Source organism: Dermacentor silvarum, chromosome 9 (assembly GCF_013339745.2).
Source record: "Dermacentor silvarum isolate Dsil-2018 chromosome 9, BIME_Dsil_1.4, whole genome shotgun sequence".
In the NCBI taxonomy this organism is placed as follows: domain Eukaryota; kingdom Metazoa; phylum Arthropoda; class Arachnida; order Ixodida; family Ixodidae; genus Dermacentor; species Dermacentor silvarum.
The window spans coordinates 110,095,787-110,109,720 of record NC_051162.1 but is presented as its reverse complement, the minus strand read 5'-3'; the positions used below and the strand labels follow the sequence as shown (position 1 = coordinate 110,109,720).

At 45.5% G+C, this 13,934-nt stretch overlaps 1 protein-coding gene across 1 annotated transcript in view; it reads right to left on the bottom strand.

Moving 5' to 3' along the window:
* The window catches only part of LOC119463814 (glucose dehydrogenase [FAD, quinone]), a 95,433-nt gene that overhangs the window by 14,345 nt on the left and 67,154 nt on the right, over positions 1-13,934 (bottom strand). The window contains exons 2-7 of the mRNA XM_037724637.2: positions 8,042-8,244; positions 6,088-6,277; positions 5,306-5,437; positions 4,753-4,874; positions 3,429-3,599; positions 1,588-1,741 (exon numbers count right to left, since the gene is read on the bottom strand). Coding sequence (XP_037580565.1) covers positions 1,588-1,741; positions 3,429-3,599; positions 4,753-4,874; positions 5,306-5,437; positions 6,088-6,277; positions 8,042-8,244 — 972 coding nt within the window. The remainder of the gene's footprint in view (positions 1-1,587; positions 1,742-3,428; positions 3,600-4,752; positions 4,875-5,305; positions 5,438-6,087; positions 6,278-8,041; positions 8,245-13,934) is intronic.

Here is a 13,934-nt window from a genome sequence, read left to right as displayed (position 1 = left end):
GCACCTCGGACTGCCCGCGTCACGGACTCAGCCAGATCTCCCGTCGCCAGAGCGTAGCTGACGATGCGACCTTCCTGGCCCAAAGTCATGTCGATAATGCCAGCTCAGCCTCGCTTCTGCCTCGACAACACCTCGGGTCACGCGCCTCGCGGTCTCGCGCCGTTTGGAACGCTCCGTTCACATCGTCCTTTTCTTTCGCCGCCGGCCTCTTACTCATGACAGGTTGGTTGGGGATGATTTTCTCCGCCACGGACGCCGACATATATGCCGACGCCGAAGCCCGCGCCAACACCGGATTTTCTGCGACACGGGGCCCTTAACGCTGTCTCGTTAACATAAGGACTCTGCGCAAGGACGCTTTGCAGGTAGCACCCAGAGCTCTCGGCGCCCGTTCCGCCCGAACACCAAGGCAACGTGTGGTCTCGGGAGGGAGGTTTCCCACTCAGCCTGCTTCAGGGTGCTGCATTCTGGTGTAGCACCCAATGCGGGGGTGGGTACGCAATCACTGTGATGTTTTTCGTATTTAGTGTGCTTGCTTTTACAACCAGAAAAAATTAAGCACTCTAAATCCATCTTGCTGAAAAAATTCCATGTTGGTTGTTTTCTGCAACTTTCTACAACTGCATAATTGGCGTCTCATGAGCAAGGAGAGTAATCAAGAAGTTTAATTAATTGAATCAGTGGCATCACAAAAACTTACTGGCGACTTCTCAGTTCAACTGCGGAAAAGTCTACATGATTTTCTTAGCGTAAAGTTATCCATCTTTCTTTTAAATGCTCGGAGTATTTAGCTGGGACACCACGCGCTGCGACACACTTGGGAAACAGTATGATAGTTGTGAAGGTTATCCGCCTTTTAAGACTTCAGAAAGCTTTAAAAGTCTACATTATCGTGAAATAATTTTCCAACAAGCATTTTCATATCACCGAGGAGACGGTGAAGTAATTACTTTACCATCTCCACAATACTGCGATGTGTTTCACGCTGTTACTGCGAGATACTAATGGCCAAATTAAACTTCTCGTGTGTTATCACTAAACTTTCGCTTTATCTAAGCGTCAACTGCTGCAAAAAGGAATATTTTTTTAAAGTAAACGCAGAGATTCGGTGAGAAGCCCGTGTTCCTATTTTGCTCAAGAAAGTATTCGGGCACATTCATGGTATCATTGTAGTATTTGAAGTCCTGCGTACTGCTACACTGCAAAAGCAAATCGTTAATCAACAAGAAACTAATGGCGAAAAGAGTTTTGGTTTGGCCAGGTGCTCCAACCATTCAAAAAATTAAACATGTAGTTTTGTTGCTGACAAAAAGTTTCAAAGTCGAGGACAAAGTGTGGCAAAGAAATTACAGCAGTAATTCGTATGAACAGATTTCAAGGAACACCGCTGAATTCGGCCAAGTGTGAGTTCATTCACCTGAAACGCGAGCACAAGAAATTGCAACCGGCATCATCGGGATTCCGTAACTGTTCATCGATCTGGACTGTAGCATTAAGTGGAATTTCAAGGAACTACATCTGCGATTTGCACTTGCTTGAATCTCGTTTTTCGAAAACACCTGCACGTCGCTTTTTGCGGTGTCTCACCTTTCCCTATGGTGAGATAGCGGAGGATTTGTTTGAGGTTGAACACTCGGGTCTGCACCATAGACACCGGCTCCTCAACTAGGAAGTTCATGCCGCCAGGGTAGATGTGGTCTTGTAAGTTGTAACCCACTGGTAGGTCAGCAAGGACGGGAATCTAAGCAAATAGAGCAAACATGTTATGCGAAGTTCATCGATATAAGAAGTTCAAAAAAATAACCTCCACCGAAAGCAGCGAGCAGGGTGATGATAGCTATGGAACAAGCCTTACGTCGCTCTGGAGTGACCGCACTAAGACTACTCGAATGTATCGCCTACAGCGAGTTCTATTCGACGAAGACTATGTTTTCGTTATTTTAGCTGTTAAAATAATGCTTGAATCTTCAAAGATCCAGCTATTTTATGCAGAACACTGCTCCAGTTACTTGCATTAGCAGATTTAACACAAGAAACACAAGATTTAGTAGCAAGTCACCTGATACTGACTGACGCTACACTCTGAATATTCGCGAACGCGATCAGTTGGTATGTATTTGCGATCGTAACGCCATTCTTAAGAGACCAATTGCGATGTTTTGCGTATGGTTCATCAATACTCTGTCAGTAAGTTTAATGCAAGTGAAATGAAACGCTTAGTGCTTCGACGCTTACAGGCAATGCCGGTAGGTCGCTCGCGGCGACATGATCTCAGGGTTTCCTTGTTTGCTTCCTTTGTGAGACGCATGCATATTTTTAGATAGAGAACACAGAATAAACCAATAATCCAGAAGGCCGTCTCGGTCGGCTTCCAGATTTGTCTCAAATCCTGCAGCTGGTACATTGACCTGAACGTGGACGTCTCATACATACATGTATGAAACGTGAACATTACATACTTTGTAAGCCAGAAACGTCCACGTTTCTGGCTTACAAAGTACGGTTGCGGTGTTGTCCTTTCAGTAATCTGTCCTTTCTCTGCTTTCAACGTGGTGCTTAAAATTGGCATCAGCAGTCCACGGATTGTCATGAAGAAATAAAAACGATACTGGCTGTTTTATTCCGAAAATGTTCGAAAAAATTGCATATGGCATGTAACGCCGTTTCGTGTCTTTGAGGAGTTTATATGAAACGGCGGACATTGTATAATAAATCGCACCGTTTCAATATATAATTAACTAAGCTATTGTCGTTAAGTTTTAATGACTCACTTCAGAGAGAGACACTGGTTTATTTGCATGAACATACTGTTAAATGTGTGTTGAAATTAAGAAACTGAAGCCAGTTAGTAAGGGCAATAACCTAATGTCTGTTCTATAGATATCATGGGATAAATAAAGCAAAAGTTTCTCATATTTTCCTACAAATACAAAAATGTTCTACATAATACTTTCGCACAAACCCTCCCTCACGCGCTGTGTTGGAAAAGTAACTGAACGCTGGCGCATCTTGTGGCAATGTTTGATTACGGATATTTCGAAAGATGTGCTTCCCTCACAACTTATAACTGAAGATTGCGCCATAGCTATCTAGCTTGGGTGCAGCAGCTGAAACATATGTCCCGAAGTAAATAACTAAAAGGTTACGGAGTGGAACTTTGTTCAATATCCTGCTATAGCCCTATATTGGGCTGCAGTATATGTAAATAAATAAATAGATAGATAAAGATACATCGTGATGTGTTATGCTAGTAATGTCAACCTCTTTCAAATATCCGCCATCAGAGGTCACATTACGCTACCGGCAATAGCTGATTAGAAAGAAAAGCAGGCTCATGCAGGAAAGAAATATATTGATGACCATTTAGAGAAAAAGCACCATCGATTGTCATCTTCGGATGAGAGGGAAAACGTTATGCGCACGCTTACTCCCAGCTTATGCAGGTCGTGTTTCGGTCCAATGCCAGACAGGAGCAAAAGCTGTGTGCTGCCGATGGATCCAGCCGACAGGATGATCTCTCGTCGGGCGAACACCATGTGCGGCACCTTGAAGCGCTCGAACTGGACAGCACGGGCGTTGTTCCACTCGTCGAAGTGGATCTGTAAGTTTCAGTCACCCCAGGACACTGTAGTGAGCGCTATTTGGAAGCTACACATCCAAAGCAGTCCTGGTGCTCCAGCTGAATGTAAAACTGCAGGCTACCGCATCGCCGTCACGTCGAAACAATGTCAGCACGGTACCACTAGCGAAGCCTGATAAATCCTTGCTGCCAGCAAAGTTCCGCACGATTCGTGATGCAATGCCTGACTTCCTTGTAGAAAATCAGTTTTGCGGAAGCCCGCAAGGTGTAGGAAAGTTCGTGAAAGCGAAAATTACCACGCACCTGACCGGCATGAAGATATAAAGAAACGAAATATGGGGTTTTTGGAACTCCGTACTCGTCCGGGAACAGGACGAATTACTCGTCAACTGCGAGCCTTTCTTTCTGAGAAATCCTCATTGGGTTTCCTTTGTAGCTTCGTGTTACAGTCGGATGAATGCCATTTTTGTCTTCCTTGACTTGCATTCTGCTTGCATTTTATTACAGAGGCTTCCGCGCAGAGGAAGAACACTGCTGGCCACTCGATATTCCGCATGTAGATATTGCGTAGTGCGCGAATGTGAGTACCTCGTTTCGCTTAGACGTAACCTTTCGGATGTCGCAGTTCGTGATGCGACTTAACGGTTCGTCCCTACGTCGCAATATTACGCTATTCGCAGTACGCTTTTCTCCACTCTAAAATAATATATATATACTATCGTTACACTTGCTGCTATACAATCGCAAGGCACCGCGTTGTTGCGCTCATTCTTCGTGAATTTGTGCGATATCTTATGTCAGCTTTTACTGCATTTTCTGGCAGCTTTAAGCACGGGACAACTTGTGCTGGGTTTCAAGATACGACTGATAGCCACCAAGAAAACATCCATACATGTGCCATCAGTGGTGAAACTTGGATGGTAAAGTCGTTATTTTGTGAACTTACTGGAGACGGATTAATTTCATTCTTCCTATTCCGTTTTCCACTTTTTTGTTGCGAAATGATTTTGCTTTAGTTGCTTTTGTGCAATTTTTCCGATTCTTTTTCAACAACTACAGGTTTGAAATTCCGACAAAGTGTCCAATTCCTTTCGTGAGGATGCTGCGTTGCATTTCCTAGTGCATATTAATAATCAAGTGATAAAAGATTGATGTTTCGCCGCAAGACGTACCTTGGTGGCCACTGAGTAGAGAGTGATGTGCAGGTTCTTTCGATGACGAATAGGCTTCACGAACGCCTTGTGTGTGCTGCATCTGGCGCTTCGTCTTATGGTACCTTGCGGTATGGCAAAACCTGGAACCATAACATTAGCAATAACGCATGTTAGTATTGATGCTTTAGCTAATTCACAATTTGAAGTTTACACTGAAAGTAAGTACGCCGGCACAAATAAGTGTGACGTAAAGAAATTGCAGGCTTTGAAACGAATAAAAAATATTGCTATTTATGCCCAAAGTCAAGCGAGATCTTCAACCATCACCAATATTATTTTGCATCGAGTCGGTTTTGGAGCAACATTGTGCTCAGGAACCTACAAACTGCCAACTCTATAATATTGCATGAATTGAACCCCGCAATTTTGAAATATACAATACATTCAGAAAAAGCTTGTTAGAGCATAAAGACTGTAAGGAATACACATTATTAAAAATATACTTTGCTTTTTACCAGCTTGACAGCGTTTCTTTCTAAAGCAGACAACCCTTAGAAATGATGTGCTCGACCTGTTTGCTGGGCTCCGTTGAGGTCGACGTTTGGGTAGCCAAGTTGAAGACCGGCCTCAATGAAGGCGTGACCCAGTGGCGTCGCGTATGCAGGGGTAGACACAGTCAAGGGGCCACCGTGATTATGGTGCCCTGGGTAAAAAATAGCAATCACATCGCTAGTAACAAGACATAACGTAAGGTTTAGCACGAGGTGATATCCTGGATTCATTTCGAGTTGAAAATCAGAATACTTATCCGTCGTTTTTGCAAATTCATGTTCTTTCACAGATGTGGAAGATCACTAATATTTCTTTTCGGGGAGTAGGTTACAGGAAAGAAGACACGTGGCCCTTTGCAATTCTTTTATGAACGTCAATTTGGCAATATCACTTTGCATGAAAAAAAAAACGCAAAGGTCTCGACGGAAGCCCTTGCACTGTACATTTGACCTTGCATGTAAACGCTTCTTCTTGTCTAGTAAAATGTAATAACACTTCCTTAGTAAATTAAGACTTGTTCATGTAAGCAACGTTTTTACTCATTGCGCAATACGTAGGCGGTAGACATACATATGCATTTTCTGTATTAGACCAGGTACTAGCCACATAGGCTATTGGTCCAGCTGGTTTGTAATATCGTTAAATAAAACAAATTTTTGATTGATTGGTTCTTTCTGTACATTCTGTGCATTGTACATTCTTTCAGATAATGAACATCTAATCTCTGTGACAGAGGCATATGTTTGTGGGAGTTAGTCGTTATATGTGAACGTATGCACAAATCGTACGGCAGATACATACCATTTTGCAGAACAGCAGGATCCCGGTTGTCCTCCGATTTGAGGAAGTAGGGGAACACTTCCTTCCATGACCACCCCTCGCACCCGTTTTGTGCCCAGTGGTCGTAGTCGTGTGGGTTGCCCCGGATGTAGATCATGTAGTTGATCACACTCGATCCTCCCAGCGCTTTTCCTCTAGGCCACGGACTCCTCTGCACAACGGGAAAACACATAAAAATTGTCCGCATGAGTTCAAAGAAACTGTAGGATATCAAACTTCAAGTACAATACACGCTGCGTGTCGGATGGTAGATCGCTTTATTTTTTTTTCTTCTACAAGGACATACGCATTTACGCTAGTGATCAATAAGCTTCCTTAGAATGTCACGTGCGCTGTCCCATAGATTTAATGTGAGCAAAATTAAACACGTAAACGAAATTCGTCCGGGGCACGTTAAATCTAGCCTGACTTATAGAGACGTGTATTTTTTCGTACCTGTATTGCAATACCTCCCCATTTGAATGGATAGTTGAGAAGATTTACTGTATGGTAGACGTCCGTATCGGGAACGCTGCCCAAGTTCAAGAAATTAGTAATGCTTTTGTCAAAAACAAAAAACACTATTCTGCATTACATGGGTACTTGGCTGTACCTCTGTTGAAGCACTTCTCAGACTGCCGTACCCTTACCCTTAATGTCTACGCCGTGCCAAATGTTCGGACTAAGTTTGAATCTTTTGGCTTGTTGCTATGGTTTGATTCAGCTTGGTCTCATGTTCTTAAGATTGGCAAGGCTCGAAGTCTTGCCTGCCTACTAATATCGTGCGTATGGCAATACAGTGAAACGTTTAACCCAGTAAGGTATAGAACGAAAAAATTCGCAAACGTAAAATCAAAGCCCCTTTATTACAGAAATATGGTTGAATGCGAAGCTTTTCTCCTATGCAAACTGAATAAAAGTCAAAGTCCAAAGCCAACGACCACGCAACGAACCCAAGAAATGCTGAACGACCCTGATTCGATGCATATGCGATTTGATTGCCTGTTTAGGATTGTATTTTTTGAACGTTGAAGTTCAAAGAAGACACATTTCGTTAAGTTGCATAGCCTTTCTTTTAGATCATGTAGCCGTTGATTACACACACACACTCACACTTTCAAGGACGACTCTACACTTGCACAGTATTGCCTTGTGATCGCTGTGCTAGACGGTCAGAGGCGCTGCCGTTGCCAAAGCACGGGATCGGCCTTACGGGCACGATCGCGCTCGCGCTTACGTTCGCGTACGCAGCCTCTTCTGCCGTGCGTTGCACTCACGGCCTACCCATGGTGACGGTCGGGAATGCATTGCGTGACGCGCTTAATTCAATGCAGATACATACAGTTCGTCTGGGTAGCGTAACGTTGCAGTTACCACTGTTCTTATCGCTACAATTGCGAATGTAACCGTAGTGTTCTACGATACGTATGTCCTGCGGTGTTGTTCTATTGTGTGCGCAGATGCGCAGATAGTTCCATTGTGTAAGTGGATTTCCTGCAGTGCGTTTTCGGCGCTCACGGACGATCAGTGAGACATAGAAAGCTTCGACATAATACAGTTCATCTGGGTAGCGTGGCGTTGCGGTTCCTACTGTTCTTATCGGTACAACTGCGAAGGTAAACTGCAGTGCTCTACGATACGTATGTCGTGTGCCGTTGTTCTATTGTGTGCACAGATGCATAGCCGTTGTTGTATTGTGTTCGCAGATGCGCAGATAGTTCCATTGTGTAAGTTGGCTTTCCTGCAGTGCGTTTTCGGCGCTCACGGACGAATGAGTGAGATAAAGAAAAAGCTTGGCTTTATAGGCTTAAAGTTATTTCGCGCTCAACAATATTGCTTGTCCCATGCATTAAAAGCGGAACACAACACATCGCATATCAATAGCACATAATTTTAGCCTAGAAGAATGATCTACTCATAGAATGACTGTACATACCCTTCCTTCTAGGCCAAAACACGACGTTTTTTGAGGTTCCGTTCGGTACGCCCAGTCCAGTGGGGACATCTGCATAGTTGCCGCGATGAGTGGTATGTCCGATACTTCATTTTCTATACCGCCCGCCTCTATTAGTAAGACGGTTGCGGTGAGGTCTTCCGAGAGCCGGTTGGCCAGCACTGCTCCCGCTGATCCACCACCCACTGCAAAGAAAAGATAGGAACAATAATGAAAACGTTATGCGACATTCACGTGAATGTGCACTCCAGCTAAGCGTCCACTCTAGCGACATGTAATAGCAACTTCTTTCGCAAGAGTGACCACTTGTCAACGATTAAGCTTGTTTTCGACAGTGTTTGCATCGCCCGTTTTTGCTTGCGCTCTGCCAGAGCCCATGTACTCAATATTCGAAGTACTCAAATTTTCGCTCACGTCATGCATTGAAAAACGACTGAATATATGCGACCGTATTGCGGTCGAACAACATACGAGTAAATAGAGCATACGACACACACGTAAACGGCAAGTGATGGGGCTGACGGCATGGCACATTTCTGGTTTCATAAGCCCGAATGCACCACGCGTGATAAACAACTCACGAGCATCCGACCTCGAATGCTTCTCAATATACCGTTCCATTAATGCGCCGCGCTTGCGCCACTAAGGCATGAGTACTACGGTGGATGCTATGTGCCAGGCCGTGGCCGGTAACGCCGCATTCGCAGGTTAAATTACGCTGCTCTCCGACAAACCAAAGCCGTGCAGTATTGCGGAGGCCTGTGCGTAGACAACACGTTGGCTAGTCGCGCATAGCATAATGGCCAGTGTCTCGCCCTTAGTACAGCTGGTGGTAGTAATTAGCCAGTGATTTGAACTGTGTTGTTGGCCGCCAACTAACAGATGACAGCTAATCAGTCTGCCTATCCAATCAGCCAGGTGACAGCCAATCGGGTGGGTCACCTATCGCGTTGCAAGTGGTCGTGACCAAGTGGCGCGTTCGATGTAGCGTGGTTGACCGTCCCGAGCGTCACACACACAATGGGTGGCCAATGATTTTTCAAGTTTCAAGTGTTCTTTTGCTGCCCGGAGTTTATAAAAGAAGAATATTAGCGAGAAAGAGGTCCCAATGTATAAAATGTGTGGGTACATCCTGTGACAAGATTATTAAAGTAAGGTGAGCATCTAGAGTTAATGCTGCAGAACAGGCGCAGTATACTGGATATTAAAGTAACCATTACGTACGCGGATGCAAAGTTGTGCTGCATGCTTAACGGAACATACAAGAAAAAAAAACACACACACACACAAGATGATGCGCAAACAAAAAGTGTTTTGTTCATGAAGGCAAAGTATGCAGGCATGTGGTTCAGAAAAAAATAGACAAATAAACAAGTAAACTGGAAACGAAAGCACACATGTTTCATTACAATCAGAGCCGCTTACTGGTTATTTTATCAAATTTTAGCAGTGAAATTACCCAATAACTCCGCGCAATAGAAGGATTGCTCAGACGCATGCGAAATGCACTGGACAACACGCTATAAGCCTTAAACATTTCGCGCTTTCTTCTGTTACAACCATCTTCAAGAACCAACTAGCATGCACACTAACGTTTATTGGATTTGCGTACGTATAACTGGTCGCAGTTAATTAAGCTAATTCAAGGATTCAGGAAAGTGATGTACTCTTCTCACATCAGTGACTGCTTGGCACTTTAGTACTGTGTGCCAGGCCGTCATTAGCTGCCATGTTTGACTGTGGAACACCCAGAAAACACTGAGAAACCTGCACCTTGTATCACTGACGATCATGATTCACTTGGTCTGTCATGAACTCAGTTTTAGCTATTGTGGGTTGATAGCCATGACTGGCCCAAGCCAGGGTGACAGGGTCAATCATGGGGCGTTCATGAGCGTCAAGAACCCTCACCAACTTGCGGCACCATTCACAGAGCTTTTCCTTTATAGTCTCCGTTTCTGATTGCTTGGCCGTCTTCTCAAATAATATGTGCGCAGTCATTATTAGCTGGTTCTCGTTCTTGTTCATCTTGCGTAAGAAATGGGGTCAAATTCCAGATGCTTTTTGTTTAAAAGTGCTGGTTACCATTGGCCGGTCGTGTTCACCAATACTACGCCCAGCGTCGCGATTGGCTCACGATTAGATGGCATCCCTTGTTACGAAAAGTTATACCGTAAGAACATTTTTTTGTGAATGCTGATCTTGCTTCCTGAATACGAGCACCGGCCTCTCAAAAGCTGGCGGCTGCCGTGACTTCTGCAACAGTGCACAGTTTTAGAGAGACCACGGCAAGAGCCCAACAAACTACAAACACGGAAAGGAACAACTAGAACAAACAACAACGACTGGCTCAGCTTCAGGCGCATCGGCAGTGCCACCTCTCTTCTCTCAACCGGTCCCACAGCGATGCGCGTGCTTTGGCTGACGCGCCTCTTTCATACGCGCCACAAGATGCGTTGCTTTCGGCAGCGCCATTTGTAGGCGCCCTTGCATATGCGCTTTGCTAATTTTACGTTTTCTTACCTCCCATCGCATTTCTCCGGCGCGCTTGGGCAAGCCGACTGCGCGGTCTGTCGAAGGAGCGCCCAATGTAGGATAGTCGGTTACTCGGGTCCACTCTGATTCTAGTATAATGCCTCTTTCTGGTGGCTGGCGCAGTGGAAACGATGCTGGCAGTAAGTATTGAGTGAAGAAGAGACAGCAAACGTTGCTTCAAAGGAACTTGTTCTGGTCCTACTTGGTGTTTATTAAAATTTAAGGCATATAATTTACCGCTACAGAGTCGAATGCACAGTAAGGAATTTAAACGCTGCTAACGCGCCGCTCGTAACACTTGGTTACATAAGGAGCGCATGACCATTAGACCTGCGCGAGCATAAACCAGTTTTGTGGAACACAGAAGAAGAGTTATTCGTGTCAGGTGTGTGTGCCATTTTCATCAGTGGACGTTCTGAGGGGCCATTCTGTAAGAGTCCACCTAATGGACTGTCCTTTTCAGCTGTCGCTGATTGGTTGCAGCTGTATGAGCGAGAAGGAGACTGGCTGGGGGCGCCTGTCTCCTCCACACTTGTGCAGCTCCAGCCAATCAGCAGCGGCCGAAATGGACAGTCCACTAGGTGGACTCGTACAGAATAGCTCCCCTGGTTGCTTCGGTGTTATCCACTACTCAGCAATCAAGGAGGAAAAAATGTAAAAAAAAGCATGCATAAAAGAATGACTCAGTTAAATTGACTTGAAGCTCTAAAAGAGCTAAAAAAAGAGTGCTGTTTATTTGATATTCTTCTATAATGCATACAGGCTATTATGCCTATCAATACGGTAGACCTGTCCTTTTTGTACTAATTTCCCTTTTTGCATCATATTGATATCTGTACTTGCTATGCCTTCTGTCAAAATGTCCACGTATGTTAAGAAACAACTAATTAGATTTAACTGAATCAAATAAATTCAAAACTGAGGCATACATGCACTGCCCGAGGCACAGGCTTGTGTGTCAATTTTCCTTGCTTCCACGTTGTGTTCCACCTGGTATACAATTCAGGTAGATATCAAGAGTTCAACCTTCATCAAGCTCCACCTCACGGTCGTTGCGCTACTCCTCATGACAGAACATCGCTGACTTATGCTCGAGCAGGCAGAGTCATCGTTTCTGATGTAGCAGTAGAAGTCGAAATGTTTTCATAATAATCGGACTGCACATTTCTGAAGATCAATAGCCCAAGGTTCCACGCGTGACCACGTGTCCCGTTTTATCCAGCATTGCGCTCTGCAAGAGAACGGTTATGCTGTATGCGTAGATAGATCACCGTCAAAGGCAGCCCACCCAGGTGGAAAGCTATTATTTGCCAGAAGCTTTTAAAATGCCAGAGCAATGGCCTCACACAGGCGGTGGCGAACCACGATGCCATCTAAAAGGGCGGAAGCAATCGGCCCATGTATTGCGTAACCGACGCTTACCCAACTTAGTACCTCCCGGTTCCCGCGGCATCGCCCGGGGCACAGATTGGTTGCCAACTCGTCGTGGTGCACCACAGTCGTTGGCTTTAGCTTTCGTGGGCTGATCATACGGTCGCGCGTTTGATTGTGACCCGTGGAGATCTAGTGCCGCCCAAACCTCACTGACCCCCCAAAAACAGGAACTTTCAATTAAAGTTCCTCTACAGAGTACATTGAACCACTCGCTGCGGTTCTGCAGCCCCACATTATGACTAATTTTCCAAATGCGAAGCTTTCCGAGAAACCAGTACAGATTTTCTTTGTAACTGCCTGCTGCTTTCCGGTGAACGGAAATTTTCCCCATTAACCTAGCTTGCCGGATACATCAGAATTGGCTTGCCTATGCTTGAAAGCAGAGGAGTGCCTGACGAAGTTTTCGAAAATGTGTACTCTCAAGCGCGGTTTCAAGCGACAGGACAAGAAAAGACGGGAACGAGCCAATAGGAGAGTGGACACATGTGCCCGGCTGGGCCTCCATCTGAATTTATTTAGATTGCTACATTTGTACATGCGCATTCGTATGACATACAAAAAAAAAAGCCTGGGCTATAAGGAATAAAAACAAAGCAAAAGAAAATGAACCGGGAAACAAGGAACGGCAAGGTCAAACCGCACGCACGCACGCACGCACGCACGCACGCACGCACGCACGCACGCACGCACGCACGCACGCACGCACGCACGCACGCACGCACGCACGCACGCACGCACGCACGCACACACACACACACACACACACACACACACACACACACACACACACACACACACACACACACACACACACACACACACACACACACACACACACACACACACACACATTACTAGCGATAGATGGCCGGCAAATAACCAACAGCAGTTACGAGCAAGAAGTTTCACGATTTTGCCCCGTGGTCAGGAAAATGCGTTTAAATATTCGCAGAGGCAAATGTCATTTGTAAAATGTTAACAATTCGCCATATGCTTTTAATAATTCGTAAGATTTCTAACATATTGTACCCTAACACGTGAAACTCCATATATATGAATCGAGTGTCTCACTGTCATTTGCCTCGCCATCGTTTTACAGCAGATTTGGCTATACCACTCAGGACTCCATGGTCGGGAGGGCTGAATTTTCTTTTGGTTGCTTCTCGCACTGTACCCTCGAGCACTCACTTCAGCCGCTGCGGGGAATGGCTTCACTAAACGTCCGACCTAATGTCTCATTCGAACGGAGCGAAAGTGTCACCGCCGACTCCTCTTCTTTCAAAACGATGCGTGCGGTTACCGCTGCTCCTACCATTGTGCTGTCAAGTGACGGCCGCCCTAAGGTGTGTCACGCTGTCTGACGGATGCGCGCAGCCGCCCTGTCTACTCAGAGATGCAGGCGCGGGGCGCGCCGCATCAGCGAAAGCACGCACGTCAGGCAGCCAACGTTCAACAAACAGCGACAGCTCCACATCCCGAGCAGCAACACAACACTCAGCCACGTTCGTGAACTCCCTTTATTTTCTTTTACATGCTTTATTTTTACTGTTTTTCGTATTCGTACGCTGGCGACGGGCCGTGTCGTAGTAATGCCGGCTCGCAACGCTCCATGCTCCGCTACACAGTAGTGCGAGAAGCGGACGGCGGCGAAGAAGAGTTTCGAGTTTCCCACAGAAACTTTCTCGACTCGCCGAGAGCGTCTCTGCTGTCCTCTCTTATTCGCAACGGCCGCTTCTCCTCCTCTCTCTCTATGTCTGCTCCCGAAATTCATTACTAGTCAGCTTCCTGTTGCTTTGTGCCGTTTCACGCATGACAGTGCTTACGGTCCTCTAATCTTAAACCTTTTCCGCATTATATTTGTTGAGAAAATTCGCGTATCCGCTTAGCTTTTGGTACCAACCATGCA